Source organism: Martes martes (assembly GCF_963455335.1).
Source record: "Martes martes genome assembly, chromosome: 4".
Taxonomy (NCBI): domain Eukaryota; kingdom Metazoa; phylum Chordata; class Mammalia; order Carnivora; family Mustelidae; genus Martes; species Martes martes.
The window spans coordinates 94,480,199-94,506,552 of NC_137891.1; the positions used below are offsets into that span (position 1 = coordinate 94,480,199).

At 33.4% G+C, this 26,354-nt stretch overlaps 1 protein-coding gene across 3 annotated transcripts in view; it reads right to left on the bottom strand.

Moving 5' to 3' along the window:
• Positions 1–26,354, bottom strand: part of SYCP1 (synaptonemal complex protein 1) — a gene marked incomplete at its 3' end in the record, with an annotated part of 134,869 nt that overhangs the window by 27,626 nt on the left and 80,889 nt on the right. Inside the window, exons 18-27 of one of the 3 annotated variants that reach the window (XM_080802216.1) lie at positions 25,362–25,479; positions 24,448–24,518; positions 21,801–21,882; positions 19,080–19,142; positions 16,243–16,305; positions 16,012–16,074; positions 12,232–12,348; positions 11,727–11,837; positions 10,172–10,264; positions 9,479–9,553 (exon numbers count right to left, since the gene is read on the bottom strand). In XM_080802216.1, the coding sequence (XP_080658342.1) occupies positions 9,479–9,553; positions 10,172–10,264; positions 11,727–11,837; positions 12,232–12,348; positions 16,012–16,074; positions 16,243–16,305; positions 19,080–19,142; positions 21,801–21,882; positions 24,448–24,518; positions 25,362–25,479 (856 nt within the window). The remainder of the gene's footprint in view (positions 1–9,478; positions 9,554–10,171; positions 10,265–11,726; positions 11,838–12,231; positions 12,349–16,011; positions 16,075–16,242; positions 16,306–19,079; positions 19,143–21,800; positions 21,883–24,447; positions 24,519–25,361; positions 25,480–26,354) is intronic. The other 2 variants (XM_080802217.1, XM_080802218.1) reach the window with 2 other exon arrangements.

Below are 26,354 nucleotides of genomic sequence, written 5' to 3' on the forward strand. Positions count from 1 at the left end.
TTCTTTCCCACTCCATCCAGAATACTAGGGTGAACTACATGACTGAGAGGTGAGAAGGGGTTGGGAATACAGCAACGAAAGCTCAGAATGTATTTAAGGTACACATATCCTCATCACTTCATGGACTCCATGGGAAGACTGCCCAAGAGCTTCTGGGGATACCTTGCCTGAAGATCAACTGGCCCAAGGGCACTCCCTCAATGCTTCAAACATCTCACCCACACACATAATACCCCATTGCCAATCTGCACATGCCCTTAAGGGTGGCAAGCATAAGCCTTGAAAGATGGTTAGTGAACATGTGAAGAAAGCTGGCCCAATGCTTCAGAACTGAGATAAAGTATACAAACCTGATCATTCAACAAAGAGGGAGGACAAAGAGGAGGCTGCCAGCATCACCTGCAGCATCAAGAGAAAGCATACAGTCTTAAGAATTCCTCTTAAAGAGCAAACAAGAAATGTAGAACAGGCAGACAGAGATACAGAAACAGACATAGACATAAATAGATATAGAGATATAGAAAAGATCCAAGAAAACCTCAGAATCCCTAGCAGAGTTGACAGAAGATACTTCTCTCCTGAAGGTAACCAATTAAAAGCTGGAAGAGACAACCATCCTTCAAATGTGAAGACAGTGATGCCAGACATGAAAAATCAAAGCAATGTGACACCACAGAGAAATACAAAAATTTTCAGTAACCAACTCCAGAGAAATGGAAATCTGCAATTTGCCTGATAAAGAATTCAAAAGAGTTGTTTTAAGGAAGTTCAATGAGCTATAATAAAACACAGAAAGACAATTCAATAAAATCAAGAAAACAATAAATGAACAAAAGAACTTTAACAGAGACAAAAATCATAAAAAAGAACTAGACAAATTCTAGAGATGAAAAATAGAATGAATAATGAAAAAAATGCAATAGGGAGCATTAAAATGAGACTTGATCAAGCTGAAGAAAAAAATCAAATGACTTATTGTCAAGTTCATAGAAATTATCTAATTGGGACAACAAAGATAAAAGAATGAAAAATGGCGAGGGAAGACTATATAAATTATGAGATACCACTGAATGAAACAATTTACACACTTAAGAACCCCAGAGGAACTAATATGGAGGAGGGGGCAAAAAAGTAATCTAAAGAAATGATGGCTAAGAACTTCCCAAATCTGAAGAAGAAAAAGAGATAGAAAATGAAGCAGAGATTATGCTGAGTGAAATAAGTCAAACAGAGAGAGTCAAGTATCATATGGTTTCACTTATTTGTGGAGCATAACAAATAATATAGAGGACAAGGGTAGATGGAGAGGAGAAGGGAGTTGAGGGAAATTGGAAGGGGAGGTGAACCATGAGAGACTATGGACTCTGAAAAACAACCTGAGGGTTTTGAAGGGGCGCGGGGCGGGAGGTTGGGGGAACCAGGTGGTGGGTATTAGGGAGGGCACAGATTGCATGGAGCACTGGGTGTGGTGAAAAAACAATGAATACTGTTACGCTGAAAATAAATAAAAAATTAAAAAAAAATAATAATGTAAAAAAAAAATGAAGCAGAAAGTTCATTTCAGTAAATTATAACTGAAAACTTCCCTAATCTGGGGAAGGAAATAAACATCAAAATCCAAGAAACACAGAGAGCTCCCATTAATTTCAACAAAAGCTGGCCATCACCAAGACATATTACAGTCAACTTCACAGAATAAACAGAAAAGGAAAGACTCCTGAAAGCAGCAAGGGAAAAAAAAGTCCTTAACTTACAAGGGAAGACAGATCAGGTTTACAGATCTGTCCACAGAAACCTAGCAGGCCAGAAGAGAATGGCATGATATAGTCAACCCGCTCAATGGGAAAAATATGCAGCCAAGAGTACTCTATCTAGCAAGGCTGTCATTGAGAATAGAAGGAGACATAAAGAGTTTCCCACCCAAAACCTATAGAGTTCATGACCCCTAAACCAGCCCTGCAAGAAATATTAAAGGGGACTCCTGAGTGGGAAAGAAAGACTAAAAGTAACAAAGACTAGAAAGGAACAGAGAAGGGGTGCCTAGGTGGCTCAGTCAGTTGACTAACTGACAAGATTTTGATTTCGGCTTAGGTCATGATCTCATGGTTGTGGAATCAAACCCTGCATCATGGTCCCTACTTAGCAAGAATCTGCTTGAGATGGTCTCTCTCCCTCTCTCTCTGCCCCTCTCACCATTCAATCTCTCCCTCTCTCTCTCTGTCTCAAAATAAATACAATCTTAAAAAATATGGAATAAAGAAAATCTCCAGAAACAATGACTTAACAAGTAATACAATGGCACTAAATTCATATCTATCAATAATCACTCTGAATGTAAAGGGACTAAAGGCTCCAATCAAAAGACACAGGATATCAAATGGATTTTAAAATAACAACAACAACAAAAAAAAAAAAAAAGTTCATCTACATGCTGCCTACAAGAGACTCATTTTAGACCTAAAGACACCACTAGATGGAAAGCAAGCAGATGGAAAACCATTTATCATGTTAATAAAGGTCAAAAGAAAGCCAGAATAGTCATACTTGCACCAGACGAAGTAGATTTTAAACCAAAGACTGTAACAAAAGATGAAGAGTGGCACTATATCATAAAAAAGGGGACGATCTAACAAAAAAATTTAACAATTTTTAAAAATATTTTTATTTTTTTTAAGAGTTTATTTATTTATTTGACAGAGAGAGAGAGATCACAAGTAGGCAGAGAGGGAGGCAGAGAGAGAGGAGGAAGCAGGCGCCCCACTGAGTGGAGAGCCCAATGTGGGGCTTGATCCTAGGACCCCGAGATCATGACCTGAGCCAAAGGCAGAGGCTTCACCCTCTGAGCCACGTGCCCCAAAGTTTAACAACTGTAAATATTTATGTCCCCAAATTGGGAGCACCCAAATATATAAATCAATTAATAACAAACATAAAGGAACACGTTGATAACAATACAATAATAGTAGGGGACTTTAACGTATAGCAATGAACAGATCATCTAAGCAGAAAATCAACAAGGAAACAATGATTTTGAATGACATATTGAATTAGATGGACTAAACTGATATATAAAGAGAGCATTTCATCCTAAAGTGGCAGAATACACATTCTTTTTGAGTGCACATGGGATATTCTCCAGAACAGATCACATACTGGGTCACAAATCAGCCCTAAACAAGTAAGAAAGACTGAGATCATACTATGCATATTTTCTGATTACAGCACTATGAAACTTGAAGTCAACCACAAGAAAAAGTTTGGAATGGGGCGCCTGGGTGGCTCAGTGGGTTAAAGCCTCTGCCTTCAGCTCAGGTCATGATCTCGGGGTTCTGGGATCGAGTCCCGCATTGGGCTCTCTGCTCAGCAGGGAGCCTGCTTCCTCCTCTCTTTGCCTGCCTCTCTGCCTGCCTCTGATCTCTGTCTGTCAAATAAATAAATAAAATCTTAAAAAAAAAGAAAAAGAAAAAGTTTGGAAAGACCACAAATACATGGAGGTTGAAAAACAACCTACTAAGGAAGGAATGGGTTAACCAAGAAATTAAGGAAGAAATAAAAAAAAATACATGGAAACAAATGAAAATGAAAACACAATGGTCCAAACCCTTTGGGATGCAGCAGAGTAGTCTTAAGAGGGAAGTATATAGCAATACAGTCTCACCTCAAGAAGCAAGAAAATCTCAAAACAGCCTAACTTTATATCTCAAGGAGCTTAAAAAAAAAAAAGACAACAAATGAAGACCACAACCAGCAGAAGAAGGGAAATAATAAAGATTAGAGCTGAAATAAATGATACAGAAACAACAACAACAACAAAAACCCAGTAGAACAGATCAATGAAACTAGGTGCTGGCTGTATGAAAGAATTCATAAAATTGATAAATCCCTACCCAGATCTAGCAAAAAGAAAATAGAAAGGACCCAAATAAATAAAATCACCAATGAAAGAGGGGAGATCAAAACCAGCACCACAGAAATACAACTATAAAGGAATATTATGAAAAACTATATGCCAACAGATTGGGCAATCTGGAGAAAAGTGGATAAATTCCTAGAAATATATAAACTACCAAACCTGAACTAGGAATAACTAGAAAATTTGAACAAACTGATAACTAACAAAGAAACTGAATCAGTAATCAAAAATCTCCCCAAACACGAAACATCCAAGGCTAGATGGCTTCCTAGGGAAATTCTACCAGACATTTAAAGAAAAGTTAATACCTACTCTTCTCAAACTGTCTCAAAAAATTAAAAAGGAAGGAAAACTTCCAAACTCATTCTACGAGGTCAGCATTACCTTGATTCCAAAACCAGACAAAAACTCCACTAAAAAATTACAGGCCAATATGGACGAACATGGATGCAAAAATTCTCAACAAGATACTATCAAATCAAATCCAACAGTACATTAAGAGAATCATTCACCATGATGAAATGGGATTTACTTCTGGGCTGCAAGGGTGGTTCTGTATTTGCAAATCAATGTGATACACCACATTAATAAAAGAAAAGGTAAGAATCATATGATCCTCTCAATAGATGTGGAAAAAGCATTTGACAAAGTACAGCATCCATTCCTGATAAAAACCCTCAAAAAAGTAGGAGTAGAGGGAATTTACCTCAACATCGTAAAGGCTGTATATGAAAAAACTACATCTATTATAATCCTCAATGGGGAAAAACATAGAACACTTCCTCTACAGTCAGGAACAAGAAAGGAAGTCTACTCTCACCACTGTCATTTAACATGGTACTACAAGGCCACCGTAATGAGACAACAAAATGAAATAAAAGGCATCCAAATCGGAAGGAAGAAGTCAAACTTACACTATTCACAGAGGACATGATATTCTGTGTAGAAAACCCAAAAGACTCCACCAAAAAATTGTTAGAATTGATACATGAATTCAGTAAAATCAAAGGATACAAAATCAATGTACAGAAATATGTTGAATTTCTACATGCCAATAATAAAGCAGCAAAAAGAGAAATCAAGGAATTGATCCCATTTATAATTGCACCAAAACAAGAAGATACCCAGGAATAAACCCAACCAAAGAGGTAAAAGATCTATACTCTCAAAAATATAAAACACTTATGAAAGGACCTGAAGATGACACAAAGTGATGGAAATACATTCTCTGTTCATGAACTGGAAGAAAAAATACTATTAAAATACCTATACTACCCAGAGCAATCTATACATTTAATGCAATCCCTATGAAAATACCATTAGCATTTGTCACAGAGCTATAATTATGCTGAGTGAAATAAGTCAAGCAAAGATAGTTAATTATCATATGGTTTCACTGACTTGTGGAACATAAGGAATAACATGGAGGCCATTAGGAGAAGGGAAGGAAAAGTGAAGGGGAGGAAACTGGAAGGGGAGATGAACCTTGAGAAACTGTGGACTCTGAGAAACAAACTGAGGGTTTTAGAGGGCAGGTGGATGGGGGATGGGTGAGCCTGGTGGTGGATATTAAGGAAGGCACGAATTGCATGGAACACTGACTGTTATATGTAAACAATGAATCTTGGAACACTACATCATAAACTAATGACGTATTGCAAGGTGACTAACATAACACAATAAAAAAAATAATAAACTGAAAAAAAAAGAATAAACAATCCTAAAATTTGTATGGAACCACAAGACCCCAATGGCCAAAGCAATCTTGAAAAAAAAAGTCAAAGCTGGACGCATCACAATTTCAGACTCCTAGTTATGTTAAAAAGCTGTAGTCATCAAAACAGTATGGTACTGGCACAAAAACAGATACATAGATCAATGGAACAGAATAGAAAACCCAGAATTAGACCCACAACCACATCGTCAACTAATCTTTGACAAAGCAGTTAAGAATATCCAATGGAAAAAAGGACAATCTCTTCAACAAATGGTGTTGGGAAAGCTGGACAGCAACATGCAGAAGAATCAAATTGGACCACCTTCTTACACTCTACACAAAAATAAATTCAAAATGAATGAAAGACCTAAATTAGAGGAGAATACAGGCAGCAACCTCTTTGACCTCAGTCATAGCAACTTCTTACTAGACATGTTGTTGGAGGCAAGAGAAACAAAAACGAAACTGAACTACTGGGATTTCAGATATAAAGCTTCTGCACAGTGAAGGAAACAATTAACAAAACTAAAAGGCAGCCTATGGAATGGGAGAAGATATTTGCAAATGACATATGTAACAAAGGGTTAGTATCCACTATCTATAAAGAACTTAACAAATTCAACACCCCAAAAGCAAATAATCCAGTTTTAAAAAGAGCAGAAGACATGAATAGACATTTTTCCAAAGATGTCCAGATGTTTAACAGACACATGAAAAGATGCTCAACATCACTCATCATTAAGGAAAGGCAAATCAAAACTACAATGAGATATCACCTCACACCTTTCAGGATAGCTAAAATTAACACAGGAAACCTCAGATGTTAGTGAGGATGCATCACACTGTTGATGGGAATGCAAACTGGTACAGCCACTCAGGAAATCAGTATGGAGGGTCCCTCAAAATTTAAAAATAGAACTATCCTATGATCCAGCAATTGTACTACTATGTATTTGCCCAAAGGAAACAAAAATACAGATTTGAAGAGACACACGCACCCTGATGTTTATATCAGCGTTACTAACAACAGCCAAATTATGAAAACAGTCCTAGTGTCCATCGACTGAAGAATGGATAAAGAAGATGTGGTGTACATAAACTGGAATATTATTCAGCCATCAAAAAGACTGAAATCTTGCCATTTGCAATGACGTAGATGGAGCTAGAGTATATTGTGCTAAGCAAAATAAGTCAGTCAGAGAAAGACAAATACCATATGATTTCACTCATATGAGGAATTTAGGAAATAAAACAGATTAACTTTGGGGGAAAAGAGAGACCATAAAACAGACTTTTAACTACAGAAAACAAAATGACAGTTGCTGGAGGGGAGATGGGTTGGGGATGGGCTAAATGAATGATACGTATTAAGAAGGGCACTTGTTGTGATGAGCACTGGGTATAATACGTAAGTGATGAATCACTAAATTCTACTCCTGAAACCCATATTATACTATATGTTGACTAACTAGAATATAAAAACTTAAAAAAACAACAAAGAAAAAGAAAAGGAAAAAGAAAAAAAGAAAAAAGAAGCCTCCTGTGCACTGTTGGTGGGATTATAAACAGGCACAGCCACTGTGGAAAACTGTAAGAAGTTCTTCAAAAAATTAATAAAACTACCATATGATTCAGTAATTCCACTTCTGGGAATATATCCAAAACAAACAAAAACATCATGCTGAAGAGATATCTGCACCCGCATGTTCACTGCAGCATTATTTCCAGTATCCAAGATATAGAAACAACCTAAGTGATACCAACAGATTAATGGATAAGGTAAGTATGATGCACACACACACACACACACACACACACACACAGAAATATTATTTAGCCATAAAGAAAGGAAATCCTGCCATTTGCAATAACATGAATGGATCTGGAGAGCATTTTGCTAAATGATTTAAGTCCAACAGAGAAAGCAATATTTATATGTTCTTATTTATATGTTGTCTAAAATTAAAGAAAGAACTCATAGAAAAAGAGATTAGATTTGTGGTTACCAGGGGCAGAGGTGTTGGGGTTCAGGAATTAGATAAAGGTGGTCAAAGGTTTGTACCTTTGTATGAGTTAAAAGATAAATAAATAATAAGGATGTAGTTTATAACACAATGACTATAGTTAACACTGCTATATGGTATATTTGAGAGTTAAGGGAGTAAATGCTGAGCATTCTCATCATGAGGAAAAGAAAGTTTTTTTTTCCTTTTTTTTGCATCTATATGAAATGATGGGTAGTAACTAAATGTATTGTGGTAATCATTTCACAATATATACAGGTCAAATCATGCTGCATAACTTAAATTTGTACAGGACTGTATGTTAAGTGTATCTCAACACATAAGGAAAACATTTGGAAAAAAAGAACATTAAGAGTAGTTAAAGTGAAGGAGTCCTCCTCTTCCACTGCAACAGTAGGATAAAGGTAAGTATATTACTATTATAGGTGAAGAGAGAGACATTTAGTCATTCCTTTGACAACATTCATTAAAAAATGAAAATTTTCAAAGAACTGTTCTCAGATAAAGGGAAAACAAAAATAAATAAGAGATAATCCTTACCTCTGAAGAGCTTGAAATATAATGGAGGTACAGACTGACATAACTATTTTGATATAAAAACAAAGTGCTGTGAGAATACTTATATACAGTAAGTTCACCTTTGATGAAATGAAATTCATCAAATTTTAATATGAAAAATCTGTCAGATTTTCCATAGTGGAGAAAGGAAGAAAGGAATTAAGTACAGGAAACAAAGTGAACAGAAAGGATCTTGAAATTGAAAGTGCATGTTACTTAGGCTGTTGCTGAGTGATTAAGAGAACAGGTTTTGGAAATATGCAAGATCTAGACTGAATTCTAAGCCATTCTACTTTTTTACTACGTGACCATGAATAATTAACCTAACCTCTATAAAAATGAAGGTAATAAGTATTGCTTTTAGCACTGTTCTAAGAATTAAACAGATGTAAGTAGGATAGTCAGCATAGTATCTGTCTTATAGAAAGTAAAAAGATAAATGGTATTTGTCATTTTAAAGTAAGTCAATTCATTTTGTAAACTGCAAAACACTACACAAATATAAGGCATTATTTTTTTCTGAAACCTAATGAATAGTTTAAAAACACATCTAAATATGTAAGCATTTTATAATATATGAGATAATATTTCCCAAGTACTAATATCTAAAAGCACTTCTACTCTTTATTTTTTTTTTAAGATTTATTTATTTATTTATTTGACAGACAGATTACAAGTAGGCAGAGAGGCAGGCAGAGAGAGAGAGGAGGAAGCAGGCTCCCTGCCGAGCAGAAAGCCCGACACGGGGCTCGATCCCAGGACCCTGGGATCATGACCTGAGCCGAAGGCAGAGGCTTTAACCCACTGAGCCACCCAGGCGCCCCTAAAAGCACTTCTACTCTTAAAGCATGCTTATATTTATATATGTTCAATATTTAAACAAAGGAATACACTACATATTTCTGAAAAAAACGAGATGTTTTAATCATAATTACCAAAATATATTTCCTAATACTTATAAAAAGTTGCAGTTAGGGATGCCCGCGTGGCTCAGTCAGTTAAGTCTGCCTTCACATTAGGTCATGATCCCAGGGTCCTGGGATCAAGCCCCACATCAGGCTCCCTGCTCGGCAGGGAGCCTGCTTCTCCCTCTCCCTTGGCCTGCTGCTCCCCCGCTTGTGCTCTTTCTCTCTGCCAAATAAATAAATAAAATCTTTAAAAAAAAAGTTGCAGTTATACTTCAGTTAAAAAAATTAAATTAAAAAAACCTAGAAAGTTGCACCTAAATATTATTAGCTACTTTACCTATAATGCCACAAAACCTACCTTTTCTTCTCTTTCTATTTCAAGTTGTTTCTTAACAGACAAAAGTTCATTTTTGAGATTAGACAATTCAGACTCCTAAAGGAAAAAAAATACGATGAAATTTATAGTGTATCCATGTATTTCTCAAAACAGTGAAAATGCTAACGTTTCATATATATTTAGTTTTACAGAGAAATAAATTCACTCATAAAATATATACACTGTATTTTTTACTATGTTCAGCTAGCCAACATATCGTACCTCATTATTTATGTAATGTTCAAAGTTTCATTAGTTGTGTATAACACGCAGTGCTTACTATACTGACTGATATGAAGGCTGCTAGTTGAACATGACTAAAGATTTCATTTAGACAAATTTTTATAGTTTTCTAAAGAAATATTTAACACTACATATCTATCTCCTTCTCACCTTCTCCCAATCTATCCCATTCTTCCTCTCTCAATCTCTATCAAGCTCCAAATTTACTTGTAACTGGAGTTTGTATTTATTCACTTGAAAAAAAGAGTTTATCCTACATTTCAGAAAATAAAACTGGGAAACCACTTAACTATAAAACCTGTAAGATCTTTTTTAAATCTAAGATTCTTTGATTCTACAGCTCAAAAATTACGGTCTTATTTAATATTATTCTTTACCACCAGTCATGCTGATATGAAAATTGGCTTTATTGCTATTTGTTCTGTATCTCACCAAAGATGCTTTCACTGATGACTGTTCTTGTTCTTTGCTTTTATAAAGTCCTAGTTCTGAGTCTCTTTCTTCAACTATTTTATCATATTGGTGCTATATTAAACAGAGAAAATATTTTAAGTATATTAAAACACAAATAAATTATGTTTTTTTAAAAGATTTTTATTTATTTATTTAACAGAGATCACAAGGAGGCAGAGAGGCAGGCAGAGAGAGGGGTAAGGAAGCAGGCTCCCCGCTGAGCAGAGAGCCTGATGCAGGGCTCGATCCCAGCTCCCCGGGATCATGACCTGAGCCAAAGGCAGAGGCTTTAACCCACTGAGCCACCCAGGCGCCCCATAAATGATGTTTTAATAATACTAGTATCCTTATACATTTTATATTCACAGAAAATGTCAATAAATTCCATCACATATATATATGATAGAATTTATATATTTGGAATTTATAATTATAAAAATGACTTAAAAATTAGAAAAAAGGTCAAATATATGTAAATATATGTAATATATGTAATAATATATGTAATATATGTAAATATATTTGACCTTGTAAATATATTTGACCTTTTTTCTAATTTTTAAGTCATTTTTATTCAAATAAACAATGAAACATAGAAAACAGTCTTGAAAATAATCAAACACAAGAACAACAAAAAATTATTTTTAATTGGAATTGCTGAATTTCCTAATTAAAAAATAGGCTATCAACACCAACCTCTTAGAAAAGTAACTGATTCCAGACCCAAATCTGGGGCAGGAAATACAAGATGAGTCTTGAACATGTTGTTATAATAGAAAGCAAAAAAGTGGCCAAGTCAAAAGGACTGGCCAGCTAGTTTGAAGAGTCTCCCACTGGCCAAAAAAGGAACAATGTGGGTGTCAAGGATTAGACTGAATTGAGACATGCCAAATATGTTTAAATCTCTGAGTTCATAATATTTTTATGAATTTTTAAAATATTATTATAATACGTTTAATCCTCATTGGTTACCTCATATGTTATATCCTACCAACAATTTTAAGGATGAATAGGTAGGTATAGCCCACCTTTTATTCCATATTTTGAAGGGAATAAAGCTGAATTCAGTAACAGAATGATTACTTTTATAACAACAAAAAATAAAGGATAAACACAACAAACATTAAGTCTTTCATCTATTTATACCACTGATAAAAATGTGTTTAGCCTAATGTGTGTTAGACACACATAATGGATATATTTATATCCTTTACCAGATATATATTCTGGGGATGTACTTAAATAAATAGAAGGTGCAAAGTGCTATAAGTAGAGTACTAGGAAATTTCAGAAGAAAAGTGATTACTTCCATACAAAACAGATAACAAGAGGAGGGATTCTCAAGGAAGGGACACTCAAACTCAGCTTTGTGTGGTTAAGACCTAAACTTAGAGAAATGGAAAATCAAGAGTATTCTAGCTGTAATCAGTCATTATTGCAAATTTTCTGACAAATCAGACTGCTATCTTGATTTCACCATCTTTATGCATAAATATGGCTGTAATTAATAGTTCTTATTACACACACACGTTACCTTATGTTTTTCCATAAGTGCTACCATTTCAGCTATTTTATGTTGACATCGTATATCAATTTCTTTCTGTAATTTTACTGCTTCATTGGCTATTACTTTTGCTTTCTCAACCTATCAAATAAAGTATTTCTTAAGATTAATGCACAAAAAAACAAATTTAACTTAAACGCAAAAACCATATATACTACTTACATAAAATGCAGAAATCAAACACCAGGAAATAAGGAAAGCCAAGTAAAAGATGCATTACTGTTTGGGTTTGTTTTAGGGTGTCCTATCAAGTGAGATGATAGTATAACACTATGATGACCACTTAATCTTTTCAAAATAATACATTACTTAATACACAAATACTTAGAATAACAAAGATACTTTTTAACTGTCACATATAAATTTATTAAATCTTTTAAAAATCATAACTTCAGAATTGCTTTTCTCTTAAAATGCTAATAAACAAATAGAGTTTTAATATAACAAATTTTCAAACATATTTAGTTTTTCCTACCTCTTCTAAAAGATTTTCTTCTGATATCTTTTTGTCCTCAATTTTTTTTTGATAGCTGTCAGTCATTTCCTTAAATTTCTGTTTGGCACCTTCTAGTTCTAATTCTAATTTACTGACCTTTGAGTAAAGGAAATAGCATTAACATTAGTAAATGTGCACTACTTGAAAATGTTTTATATTCACTTTGTGGTTTTGTGACTCTTTAAACATTACTTATTCATTGAAATTATGGCTGGATCATTTTCCTTACAGTTTTCATATGGTGAGATGTGATTTTTCACAAAACCGCTAAAATACATATTTAGTCCTGACAAGTAATATTTTTAAAGTAGCCATATTTTCATTTATGGTCTATATCTCAGCAATATTTAAACTATTTGTTCTGAGGTTCAGGTTTTGTTAAAGTGACTATTCCATTTGGATAGAACACCCATGTGATTCAAAGAAAAAGCATGTTCTGGGTGCCTGGGTGGCTCAGTGGATTAAGTCTCTGCCTTCGGCTCAGGTCATGATCTCAGGGTCCTGGGATCGAGCCCCACGTCAGGCTCTCTGTTCAGCAGGGAGCCTGCTTCCCCCTCTCTCTGCCTACTTGTGATCTCTATCTGTCAAATAATAAAATAAAATCTTTTTTTTAAAAAAGCATATTCTTTTTTAAAAAGCAGCTTTATTGAGGTATAACTGATACACACACAAAAAACTATGCATATTTAACGTTCACAATTTGATGAGTTTAGACATATGCATATACCATGAAACCATCACAATTAATATACATAATGTATCACCTCCAAAAGTTTCCTTCTAGCCCTTTGTTTTTTACCATAAAAACAATTTAACATGAGATCTATCCTCTTCACAAATTTATAAGTTCACAATATAGTATTATTAACTATAGGTACTGTGCTATACAGCAGACATCTAGAACTAATTTATCTTACTTAACTGGAAATGTTATACAAGTTGAAGAACTCTCCATTTCCCCCTGTCTTTTACCTATTCTAATCTCCATTCTAATCTCTGCTTCTTCTAATCCTTGCTCTTCTTTATAGCTCTACTGAATAATTATATATCAATATTTCAGTTTTTTTAAACTTTTTTATTGTTTTATGTTACTCACCATACAGTACATCAATAGTTTTTGATATACTGTTCCATGATTAATTGTTTGTGTATAACACCCAATGCTCCATGCAATCCATGCCCTCCTTAATACACATCACTGGGTTCAACCATGCCCCACCCCCCTCCCTTCGAAAATCCTCCCTTTGTTTCCTGGAGTCCATAGTCTCTCATGGTTCATTTCCCCTTCTGATTGCCCCCTTTCACTTTTCCCTTCCTTCTTATAATGTCCTCCATGTCATTCCTAATGTTCCACAAATGAATGAAACCATATGATAATTTAGACTTTCTGTGTTTGACTTATTTCACTTAGCATAATCTCCAGTCCCATCCATGTTGATGCAAAAGTTGGGTATTCATCCTTTCTGATGGCTGAGTAATATTCCACTGTATATATGGACCACATCATCATTATACATTCGTCTGTTGAAGGACATCTTGGTTCTTTCCACAGTTTGGCTATTGTGGACATTGCTGGTATGAACACTGGGGTGCATATGGCCCTTCTTTTCACCACACCTGTATCTTTAGGGTAAATACCCAGTAGTGCAATCGTAGAGTCAAAGGGTAGCTCTATTTTTAATTTTTTGAGGAATCTCCACAGTTTTCCAAAGTGGATGCACCAACTTGCATTCCCACCAACCATGTAAGAGGGTTCCCCTTTCTCCACATCCTCACCAACATCTGTTATTTCCTGTCTTGTCAATTTTTGCCGTTCTGACTGGTATAAGGTGGTATCTCAATGTGGTTTTGATTTAAATCTCCCTGATGGCTAATGGTGATGAACATTTTTTCATGTGTCTGTTAGACATTTGTATGTCTTCTTTGGAGAAGTGTCTGTTCATGTCTTCTGCCCATTTTTGATGTGGTTATCTATTTTTTGAGTGTTGAGTTTGAGGAGTTCTTTATAGATCTTGGATATGAGCCCTTTGTCTGTAGTGTCATTTGCAAATATTTTCTCCCATTCTGTGGGTTGCCTCTTTATTTTGTTGACTGTTTCCTTTGCCGTGCAGAAGTTTTTGATCTTAATGAAGTCCCAAAAGTTCATTTTTGCTTTTGTTTCCTTTGCATTTGGAGACATGTCTTGAAAGAAGTTGCTGTGGCTGATGTCGAAGAGGTTATTGCCTATGTTCTCCTCTAGGATTCTGATGGATTCCTGTCTCACATTGAGGTCTTTCATCCATTTGAGTTTATCTTTGTGTATGGTATAAGGGAATGGTCGAGTTTCATTTTTCTCTATATAGCTGTCCAATTTTCCAGCACCATTTATTGAAGAGACTGTCTTTTTTCCATTGGATATTTTTCCCTGCTTTGACCATGGAGTTGTGGGTCCACATCTAGGCTCTCTATTCTATTCCATTGGTCTATGTGTCTGTTTTTGTGCCAGTACCATGCTGTCTTGGTGATCACAGCTTTATAACTTAACTTGAAATCAGGCAATGTGAGGCCCCCAGCTTTGTTTTAATTTTTTTTTTAATTTTATTTATTTGACAGAGAGAAATCAGAGCTAGGCAGAGAGGCAGACAGAGAGAGGGGGAAGCAGGCTCCTGCTGAGCAGAGAGCCCGATGCGGGGCTCGATCCCAGGACCCTGAGATCATGACCTGAGCCGAAGGCAGAGGCTTTAACCACTGAGCCACCCAGGCGCCCCCCAGCTTTGTTTTTCAACCTTTCCTTGGCAATTCTAGCTAAACTGAGGGGACTGGTTGAAATGGAGTCCCCTACTCCTTCGCCATCTTGGGAATCTCTCTGATGCTTTTTTAAAGTTTCTATTTCTTCAGTGAGATTCTCCATTTATTCATCATAAACATACCCTCCTTTTCATCTTTGAATATACTTATAAAACCTACATAAATGCTCTTATCTCCTAATTCCAACATCTGGGTCACCTTAGAGTGATTTCCTGTTGACTTATTTTTAATACTACTAATGGTTATCTGTGTCATCTTCATTTTAGGGCTACTACAACTAATGCTGCTATGAATATTTTGTGTATTTCTCTTGGTTTTACCTACAGTAGGCTGAATTACAGGATATATGTTACTTTTCTATATGATTCCAGAAGTTTGAGAATTCTTTTCATTTTTAACACAATGTTTATATATTTCTAATCTCAAATAGTATTAAAGGAAGGTATAAAATTTTTGTTTTTCTAGAAAATGAACATCTTTCAAATACTGAGAACTACTGTTTTCCATTCAAGACTCAAAAACTATTTGAGTACTTACTGTCAGTTGCTATTCAAAGACTTAGGAATATGATAATAAACAAATTAGGGCTCTGACATCATGAGGTGACATTCCTTAACTTTAATTTTTTTTATAAAATCAATCGTTCTCAAACTTCTTGTGCAGCAGGATAACCATATATAGACCTTCTATAATATGTAGATTCCAAGGCTCTACTCCAAACCCACTCAATCTCGAATTTGAAAGTATGGGTAAGGAATATGAATACACACATATACCACACATATTCATATATTTAAGCTGCTTAGATTGTTCTGATACAGCTAAGTCATAGACAAGCACTCTATTAAAAAGAATAATTCCTACAATCTCAAAGAATTTTTGAAAATAACTGCTACAATATAAGAGTATGAAATTCCTAAATTTTCATCTACTTACTAGTATTTTAAAAATAAAAATAAATATTCCAAATACCTTTATCTCATAAATATTCAGTTGCTTGCTTTCTGCTGTGCCCTTTTTTTTTAAGGCCTTATTCTGTAAAAAATTAAAATAAAGAATTATGCTTAGTAACAACATGATTCCATTTTGCATTGCCACTGACTTAGACTGAACTTACTAAAGGAAAGGAAAGCATTATTCTCTAAAAATGTAGTGAAAAAAATAGTTTTTTTTAATAGTTTAACTTTGAGAATCAGTACCCACCTCCTGCTGGAGTTCTTCAATACATTTGCTTTTATTTTCAACTTGTTTCCTTAAATTGTTACACTAAAAAATTATGAGAAAATATAATTATTTTATTCAATATTCCAGTCAAAATAAGTAACTTTAAACTAATAAAAATATTGCATAAAATGACATAAAGGTCACTTCAAAAATTATGTAGTTTAGTAATTCCATTAGTGTATAAAATTATGTGATCAAGTAAATTTTAATAAATATTTTTCTCAATAGAAATTTGAAATTCTTCACATTTCTTAACCTCTTAAAGAACACATGAATTCAATTACTTTAAGGAAAATGTGCCTCTTGCTCAATCCTATATAGAAGGCTGAATTATATTATTAATTAGATTTTGAAAAGCTATAGCCAGAGGTAAGATTAACTGTAATTGCCTTCATCCTTACTCATTATTCCTCGTTTCTCACTTCCGAGTCTCTTTTACTTTTATATTTGGGGAAGGGGAATAATGTGATACTCTATCTCCTCATAACTGCATTCTAACTTCTCTTATAGAAATACCACCTAAAACTTTTTTATATCACACTTTGAGAGACTATTTCACCTGAGTACACATGCATGATTGGACTAAGAGGCATTAGGCTAAGAAATAATTGGACTACCATAAAAGCAGAACAGATTCCTAAACAGTCCTAAAACATTACAGATAATGTAAGTTGTACAAATTTCCATCAAAGTAGAAAGAAACTCCAATGGAAAAAAAAATTTAATCTCTCAGCACAAAATACTCTGTTAAATATTTTTATTGCAAAACCCATGTGTAGTCATAATCAGCTATTATTCTAAAACTGAGTAATACATGGCACAGCTGCTTAATAATCTTATTTTTAATATGCCCAACCCCTAAAATCTATTTCAGAAAACTCAAAAGAAAAAAAAGGAAGAAAAGCTATAGAAAAATGAGAGACATTTTGGTGATTTTCATGCCAATTTTACTGGTATAAATACATTAGCAGGTGCAACTATTTGTGTATACAATTTTTACTTTTTTCAAAAATCAAGGATTTCCAATTCTGGCCAAAAAGCCACCTGTATATTCTGAACCACCTTCCTGATAAAAAATAATTTAAAAGGAAATGGCTACAAAATGAGTTGAAATTATAACTTTAAAGTAATAATAGCAGGTTTGGGGTCGCACCAAAGCCAGTTATGGACATCTGCTGAAACTACCTAGTGTAAGGGAGATAGAAGATAAAACTTAGAGCTCACTAAAGGTAAGAAATTCAATAAGACAACCCTGCATAAAGCCACAAACTCAAAAGATTACCTATTCTATGAAAAAAAATTTTTTTAAGATTTTATTTATTTATTTGACAGACGGAGATCACAAGTAGGCAGAAAGGCAGGCAGAGAGAGAGGAGGAAGCAGGCTCCCCACTGAGCAGAGAGCCCGATGCAGGGCTCGATCTCAGGACCCTGGGACCATGACCTGGGCCAAAGGCAGAGGCTTTAACCCACTGAGCCACCCAGGCGCCCCATCTATGACAATATTTTTAAAAAACAAATCTGCCACACAGAAGGGTCACAAGAAAACTTGTCTGTCTTGATGCTAGCACTGAGAGAAAGTTATCAAAACCTTCTCTGAGAATTTGTAGCCATGAGGTAGCCTTATATGAGTTTACAGCCTAAATTCATGCTATCTCTATGATTTGAAAAAACCTAAAATGGAGAATTTAATTTAAAATGGTTCCTGGTGAACAGTGCTCCCAAGACAATCTTTTTGGGAAGATACAAACTCCAACACAAGCCTCAAAGAATTCCCATAGATAAAACTCCAAAGAATCATAACAACAACAACAAAAAAAACCAAAAAAACAAAGAATTGAGAATCAATGAGTAAACATCAGCAGAAAGAACAAAAAGCAGAATCAGACCTGAAATGACTTCAGACACTGGTATTCCTATAAAGCCATCTTTATAACTGGCATTCCTACAATCCAAAAATAAGTGTATATCTTACTAAAATAATGACACCAAAACTATCAACTTTGAATGTAATTTGACTGCCCATCTCACTCTCCTTTCTTTCTGATAAGACAATGAAAATTAAAATAACTTGTCACACCTTTTAAATTTAAACAATCTCCAAATTTAGAGCTAATGAAGATAAATATATTTGGTAGAATGTTCAAAATTCTTGAAAAGGATTTAAACTACCATAGTTCTTTTTTTTTTTTCCCAATCACAGTTCATTTCTAAGTAAAACAATTCACATGCATAGAAACAAAGAATTTTACTCACCAGAATTCTAGGCAGAAGAAAAGGGTATTATCAGAAGTCAGAACTTCAGAAAGTGAGCTAAACTTTTCCAGAGGGCTACTTACTATAGGTAAGAAGGTCAAGTTTAGGATAAATATGTGGAGACGGGAGAAGTGAATTGGGATGGACAGCCAGGCAGTAAAAACACTTCACAACTTCACATAAAGGGAGCAGAAAATTTTCTGTAGCTCCTTTGATTATATGAATGAGAAATATGTCTAACAATAACCTTTAAAAGCATCTTGCCACTCTAAAGATTCAGCCAACAAATGCAGCTACTGAGAGTGTAAAATTTGGGGAAAGGAAGAGATAACTAAAGAGGAATTTCATGAAACTTTGCTCTTTGAAGCACATACAAAGCTCCTAAACCCAGAGCTTCTTCAAAGAAACCTGCAGTAAAAATCCAAAATTATTCCTTAAAGTCTTCAAAGAGATTTGATATCTCTTTGTACAGGACAGTGTAAAGACTGGTCTTAAAGAACGTAGTCATACTTTTGCTACAAAGTCTCTTTTTTCAAAAATGCTTTTGCAATTTGATAATACCTTGTTTTCTAAGATCTTCATTTGTTTTTCTTTTTTTAAAACTTCACATTCAATGTTGCGAGCCTAAAAAACATTATTTGCCATCATATTTAAAATGTTAACAGAATTTCTATTTTCTTCTGAGTATCTTTCAGAAATGGAATTATAAAACTTAGTCTTATATTTCTATAAAATATACATACTTCCAGTTTATTGCTGTATCCTTTTTTTAAAAAGAAATTGTCTTTAATGATTTTATGTTAATGCTTTTCACTTTTAATTTTAGCCCAATAGTATTTTGTAATATTTTATCAAATTTCTCAGTTTATCTTGAATTTTTTAAAGTTGTCAAATGTCTATAATCTTCTAAATATGTCTTTCGCAAACACTCGTTAATCTGAACCTCAGAACAACCCAATGATAAAGTCAGGTATTATTATCTCCATTTTAGGGATGAGAAAATAAGCTCAGAGAAAGCAAGTATGAAATAACATAAATGTCTGAACTAAGATAGTGAGTTGCTGGGGGAAAGGTGTAATGAATGTCAGGCAAATTTCTGAGAACTACTTGCAAATTGGATCTTTCTAGGAAACTATTTCAGTAGTAAATTGAAATCCAACCACGGAAAAAGATTAAATGGGCCAACTTGTCTTGCATTTTGAGCTTTTTTCCTAACTCATCACTAATATCTTGTACATTGGTAAAGTACATTTAAATTCTTGATAAAGGATTTTTACTTTAAACACCAGATTCATGTTTTTTCCCCATCACAAAAGGATTAGTGTCTTGAAGCAGCCTCTGATGCAAATCTTAAAGTAGTAAATTACATAGCAAATCTTCAGGAGATTAAATTCCTTTTTAATAAATATGAAACTGAAAGAAAAAATACCTTTTTGAAAGAAAAAAAATGTGGTATAGTTTAAAGAATGCCAGAAAGCCAGCACTACTACTTCTTAGTTATGTAGCCTTTCAAACATTTTTACCTTTTGGAGGCCCAACTTCTTAATTCATAAAATGAGGACAAAAATAACTTGCAGTTAACTAAGAGAACATATACAAAGAACTAGAATGTTCCTGGTATACTGTAAGCCCTTAAAAATACTAGCTCATCTCGTCCTTACAATCTTAGTTATAAGATAGTCTTACAGCTTTCTAAAAATAAATACGACACTCCTCATGTCAAAACTCTTCAATAATGTCAAATTCCTAAATATAGTTTATGGGCCTTAAATAATCTGCCCTTATCTCTCCCAACCTTCATTTCCCCTATCCTTCATCTCCCCATGCTTATCTCTACCCTCAGCTTTCTCTACTCCCTCCACTATTACTACTATTTTAAACTCCACCTTTCAGCCAAGATGAACTTTCCATAGTTTTTTAAATATGACATTCTCCAGGTACCTGGCTGGCTCAGTCGTTAAGCATCTGCCTTTGGCTCAGGTCATGGTCCCAGTGTCCTGGGATGGAGCCCCACATCGGGCTCCCTGCTTGGCGGGAAGCCTACTTCTCCCTCTCCCACTCCCCCTGCTTGTGTTCCCTCTCTCACTGAGTCTCTCTCTGCCAAATAAATAAATAAAATCTTTAAAAAATAAAAATTAAAAATGAACAAATATGACACTCTTTCATACTCTGTATGTAGTGTGTGTGTGCTTATAACTTACAATATTCCCTGATATATTAGTGTCCATCCCTCTGCCTTCCAGTAATTTCTATTAATCTTAGGGTTCAAAGTGAATGTCACTTCTTCCAGGAAGGTGTCCTGACTCAACTTTTGATTAGATGCTCCTTGTATATGCTCCAGGAGGAGCTACTTTGGTCTGGCCACCATTCTTTCCTGAGAAGACTCTGTTAGTGTAAATTCCATAGTAATCCTGTTAAATCCATGTAGTTTGATGGAAGCTGATCTGTCTCCAGGAGTAGATAGGTACACAGCTCAGGCTTCACCAAATTATTCTATCCCTTAACCACAATGACTGACTTAGGAATAAGTAAGTAAAATTAAACTAGGGCAAAGTCCTCTCCAAGATGTTTTTTGGAGCTTTTAAGACACTTTTTTTTTAAAGCTTTCCAACTAATTCCAGTGCCTTTCATATCTTTCCCATTCCATTCTTAGAAATCAAAATGTGACTTTCCTAGTAATAATTTAAAAAAAAAAAAAAACCACCTTAACTGAATCACACATTATCCACCAGAACAAATGAAGTCTAAACTGGGCACCGAGAACAGTGCCTGGCACGAGTAGATAGCTAATAATACGTGCTGAGTGAATGAAAAAACACAGTCAAGGCCTTCACAATCTAGCTACATCTATTTTGGCAAATCTTCTCCCCACTATGTATACTGTATACTATAATCATGTCACATACTTTGTACCATTTCACTTTTGTGACATTCTTCCCTAAAAACTTTATCTCAACTTGTTGAAATCGTATCCACCAAAGCACAACACAAACTTATCAATTTATCAGTATGTTCTTTACTACTAAAATATGAACTCTTTTAGCCTAAAAATGTATATCATCATTAAATATTAAGCATTTATGAAAGAAATTTGTAATTATGCCACTATTTCTTCTACATATAAACCATATAAGCAAAATAAACTAATGCTGCCTATCGTTTAAAGGTCAACTGCATACAACAGTCCCTATATCGATAGCATACTTCACATTATTTTTTTTTAGACATGTGGTGTTGATTTTATGATTTGAAATTGTTATACAATTTATTAATATAACATACATTTTCTTTACTCTTGTCCAATTTACATTTAACTTCATCTCCTTTCCGTTTTAATTCTTCTCTCACAGATTCCAGTTCATTTCTTAAAGGAAATGGAAGAGTGACATTATAAAAAAAAAAAGTCATATTTTTGTTTTACTGCTTTTCTGGGATTTCTTAAAATGGTTATTATATTTTTTGTTGGTTTAAATTTTTATTTTGTTTAGTAATTTTTCATGCATTAATGTCAACAGGCATACTTCCCCTCCTACATTCAAATTACCTTATACATTTAATTTGAAACTAATTATCTAGATCCTTTAATCCATTAAAAAAAGAAATATTTATTTCTTATTTAAGTCAAGATTTCATTTTACTCTTTTCTTTAAGAAGTCATAAATTAGTCATCATTCTAAGATGTAGTCATAATTTTATACAAATAAATTAGGGACATAAATGCAAGTGATTTTAATGAAGGACTACACGACTGAGATATTTACATAGACAAACATCCCTACATAGAGAGAGGGTATGTCTGGAAACACACACAAGAAAACAGTGATACCCCTGGGGAGGAAAACTAGATAGCAGAAAGACAAAGAGAAGATAATTTCCTTTCCCCATGTTCCCCCTTGTTGCTTTGAATTTTGTGCCATATGCATATATTGTCTTTTCAAATTTTTTTAAATTAAAAATCTGCCCGCTGCACATGAATGCAATGGTATTTTTGTCTCAGATACTTGAAGCTATTTCTAATTATAGTCGCCCTGGCTAGCACTAATATGTTGCTGGGTTTAAGCTGTATGCACAGAATATTATTCAATCATACGGAATAATTGGCTTTGTAAAAACTGAATCCATGATATTTATCCTTTAACAGAGTATTGAATTTTTAATTGACATATTCTTACTTTTCCTATATATTTATATTTGGAGTTCTATAAGTTTATATACAAAAAGATATAATCAAAATAATCTGAATTCTCTTAAATAAAAAGAAGCCTTTCCCCAAAATAAGTCTTCACTTTTTATCCTCAAAATGTACAGTGCCTTAGTCACTGAGATCCAACCTAAAAACAATGTCTCAGCTGCTTCTCAATGAGAAAATTGAGACAACTTGAAACAAACTAAAGCAATTAATAAAAATTGAAACAACTAAAGCAATCAATAGAAATACAATAAAAGATGATTTTCTAAACCTAGAAAATAACAATAGTTATGTGGCCAGGAACTGTAGATAGCACTTTATTCACATTATCTCAATCCTAAATGTTAACCAAATATAAAAAAAACAAAACTTAATACTTCAGACTATAAGTACAAACAAGAGCCCCTAAATATTTGGAAATCATCTAAATTACTAATGGATTAGAAGGAAACAAAATACAAAAACATGTTACTCAGAAAATAAACATGAAAACACTATATATGAAAACCCAAGTCATAGATCCATAGTTGTGTTAAGAAGTAAGCTATCTTGAAATGTTTTTATTACTTGAAAAAGAGAAAGAAAAACTGAATATCAATATATCAATTTGAAAAAAGAACTAATGAAAAGATTAATATTTGATTTCAAGCAGACAAATTTCTAAGTAGAAAAGCAATAGGAAAAATTACCCCCCCAAAGACAATTAGATCTTATACAAAATGAAAAAACTTATGCACGACAAAAAAATTACCCAGAGTGAAAGGAAAACAAGTTGGGGGAAATATGTACTGTAAATAAAACAAGGTAAGGGATTACTATATTTTTTAAAGCTTAAATAAATCAGTAAGAAAACAATTTAGACCTCAAAACATTAATGCGGAACAGATATAAGCAATATTAGAAAAAAGAAATTCGGGCAAGTAAGCATAAAAAATTCCAAAGCTTAGCCAAAAAATAAAAATTATAAATCGTAAGAACAATGAGTTGTTTTTATCTGTTATATTATCAAATAAATTAATGCTAATTCCCAAAACAATTAAAAGATTTTGGAACCATCATTTTCATACAATAGTGGTTGCACTATATGGTTTACAACCTGTATAACCTATTAAAAACTATTTGACTATCAAAAGTCATTGAAACAATTATTCCAGTAACTCAGTAAATTCTACTCCTTGAAACATATCCTATCAAATTCAAAAATAAGAAAAAAATCTGTATGCACCAAGTTGTTAACTATAGTATTGTCAATGATAGTGAAAAATAAGAAAATGTAAGTATCTAAAAACAAAAAGGATTAAAATAAATACTGTTATATCCACTTGACTGGTTTATAGGCATTAAAAGAGATGATTTGAAAACACCTAGAAACATGGACAATGCTTAAAAATATTAATTTTTAAAAAATTTCTCTTCTAGGCTCCATAGCTCTGGGGTTAGAGCACTGGTCTTATAAAAATTTCTCTTCTAAATTTTCTTATATATAATTACTTTCTTAAATATTAAATATAAGAAAGTTCAGGATGCTTTAAAATTAATCTCAAAGTCTAATCTTACTATTTCAACACTAAGAACAAAAGACATTACCATTTTATTTTAAGCAGAACTCTAACATAGTAATTCTAATTTTTTACTTTATACCATATTTAACATTAAGTATTATCTAAATGGACTCTAACAAATTAACAGAAAAGAAGTACTAAAATCTTTTGCCAAAAAAACCCAATTCATTAGTCTTGCCTTAACTGTGTTTCCGTTTCTTCCAGTTTTTCTATTTGTTTCAACATCCTTTCTTCTTGCTTTTTGCTATTCTAAGGAAATAATCAATGTTCTTTATATTATTTTGCTTCAACAAAAATAAAATTGAAACTATTCTTTAAAAACCTTTATCCATCAGCATAAAATTTAGTTATATGTAAAACAAGACAATGGGCTATTTATCTTGCATAGTTCCACACTATTTTTCCAGCCTTATTTTAATTATTACCCTAACAATCTCTACATAGCAGCTAAAAACAAACAAACAAACAAACAAACAAAAACACAAGTTTTACTTGCTGTTTCCCAGTGCTAATTTAAGCCTTTTATCCTCTATTCATATTGTTGTGGCTTAAAGGAATGTTTTTCCATTCACTGATACCTACTGATCTCACAGTTGTTCATCTTTTAAGGCCAAAATCAACGCTATACTCCCTCTGAAGCCTGCTCTTCCACAATGGCAGAAGAGCAATTCTGTCAATTCCGGTAACACTTGGTCCCCAAACAACACATATAACATTGTATTTTGTTTAAGTTACTTGAGTATTTAGTTTTTCTATTGAGTCATAAGAACTTAAAGAGGAAGATGTTCTATTCACCATTGTATCCTTCACATTCTTTCATGATTTACTTAAAAAATACTTGTTGAATAAATACTTCATAAAAATCTTGATGCTTAAAATTAGATTAATTATATCAACAGATATAGTCTCTATATTCTGTTCCCCATTATTCACCACCAAAATCAATATGCATCTTTTCCTTTTGAAACAAAGTATCAGCTCTAACATAATCAGATTTGTAAAGGTGAAAGAATCTTGGAAGGTTATCTATTCTAATACCCTAATTGTACAGGTTAGAAAACTAAGTCACTGGTACTTTCTATATCAACTCACATCAATATCTTCTTGCTGTTTCTTGATTTCTAGGGCCATATCACTTGTTTCTTGTGCTAGTTCTTTGTTCTCCAGTGAAAGCCTGTTGCAGCTTGCATTTAGTTCAGTAGTCTTAAGCCTATTTTTTAAAAACATGTCAGATCTAAATATTTACCTATTAAATTATATGATGTGGAATTTAATTCAAGATAATCTTAGGGTAAAGAGAGAAAGGGCTGGGAGTATAATAAGATTGGCCATTAGTTAATTTCTGAAGCTGAGAGATAAGTACATGCTGCTTCATTACATTTTTTCCTCCACTTTGTACATGTTTAAAATTTTCTCTAAGTTTTAAAGATGTCATATTTTCTTTTACAAGATGTCATATTTTCTTGAATATTCCCTATATACCCCATACTCTATATTTTTCCACAAATTTTGAAGTATATATTATTTTCTTCATATAATTTTTCTGTCTATAGTATACTGTCTCTTAGAAACTGTTCCAAACTTCTGGTGATTTGATTAAAGTAGTCATGAGGCATGAACTATCTTTAATAAAATATTTTCATTAAAATAAATAAAACTTGGTTTAACTTCTATACACAATACTTGAACTGCTCTTACAAGGTCTCAAATGCTCTACACTGGAAGAGAAATTACTGCTATTATTGGTGACAGTCAGGATCAGTTTTAAATGAAAGAAGGGAACTGTGTGGCTCTATGAAATGATTTCAGCATCATCTATTATTTTCTCCTAATTACCAGTACTGGAAATTCATCAAAGAGTAGATTCAAAAATGAAAGTTTGAAAAAGCAAACATATCAAAGATTATATAAATTTATACTAAGTATAAATAACTAACCAGTCCATTTATTAAAAGGAATTTTGGTTAATATATGAATTTTACCCATAATTCAATGACCTGTATTTTGGTCACTTCAACAAAACAAATCTATGAAATAACTTAACAAAACAAGCAAAATAACTAGGTAGAACTACAAATGATTATT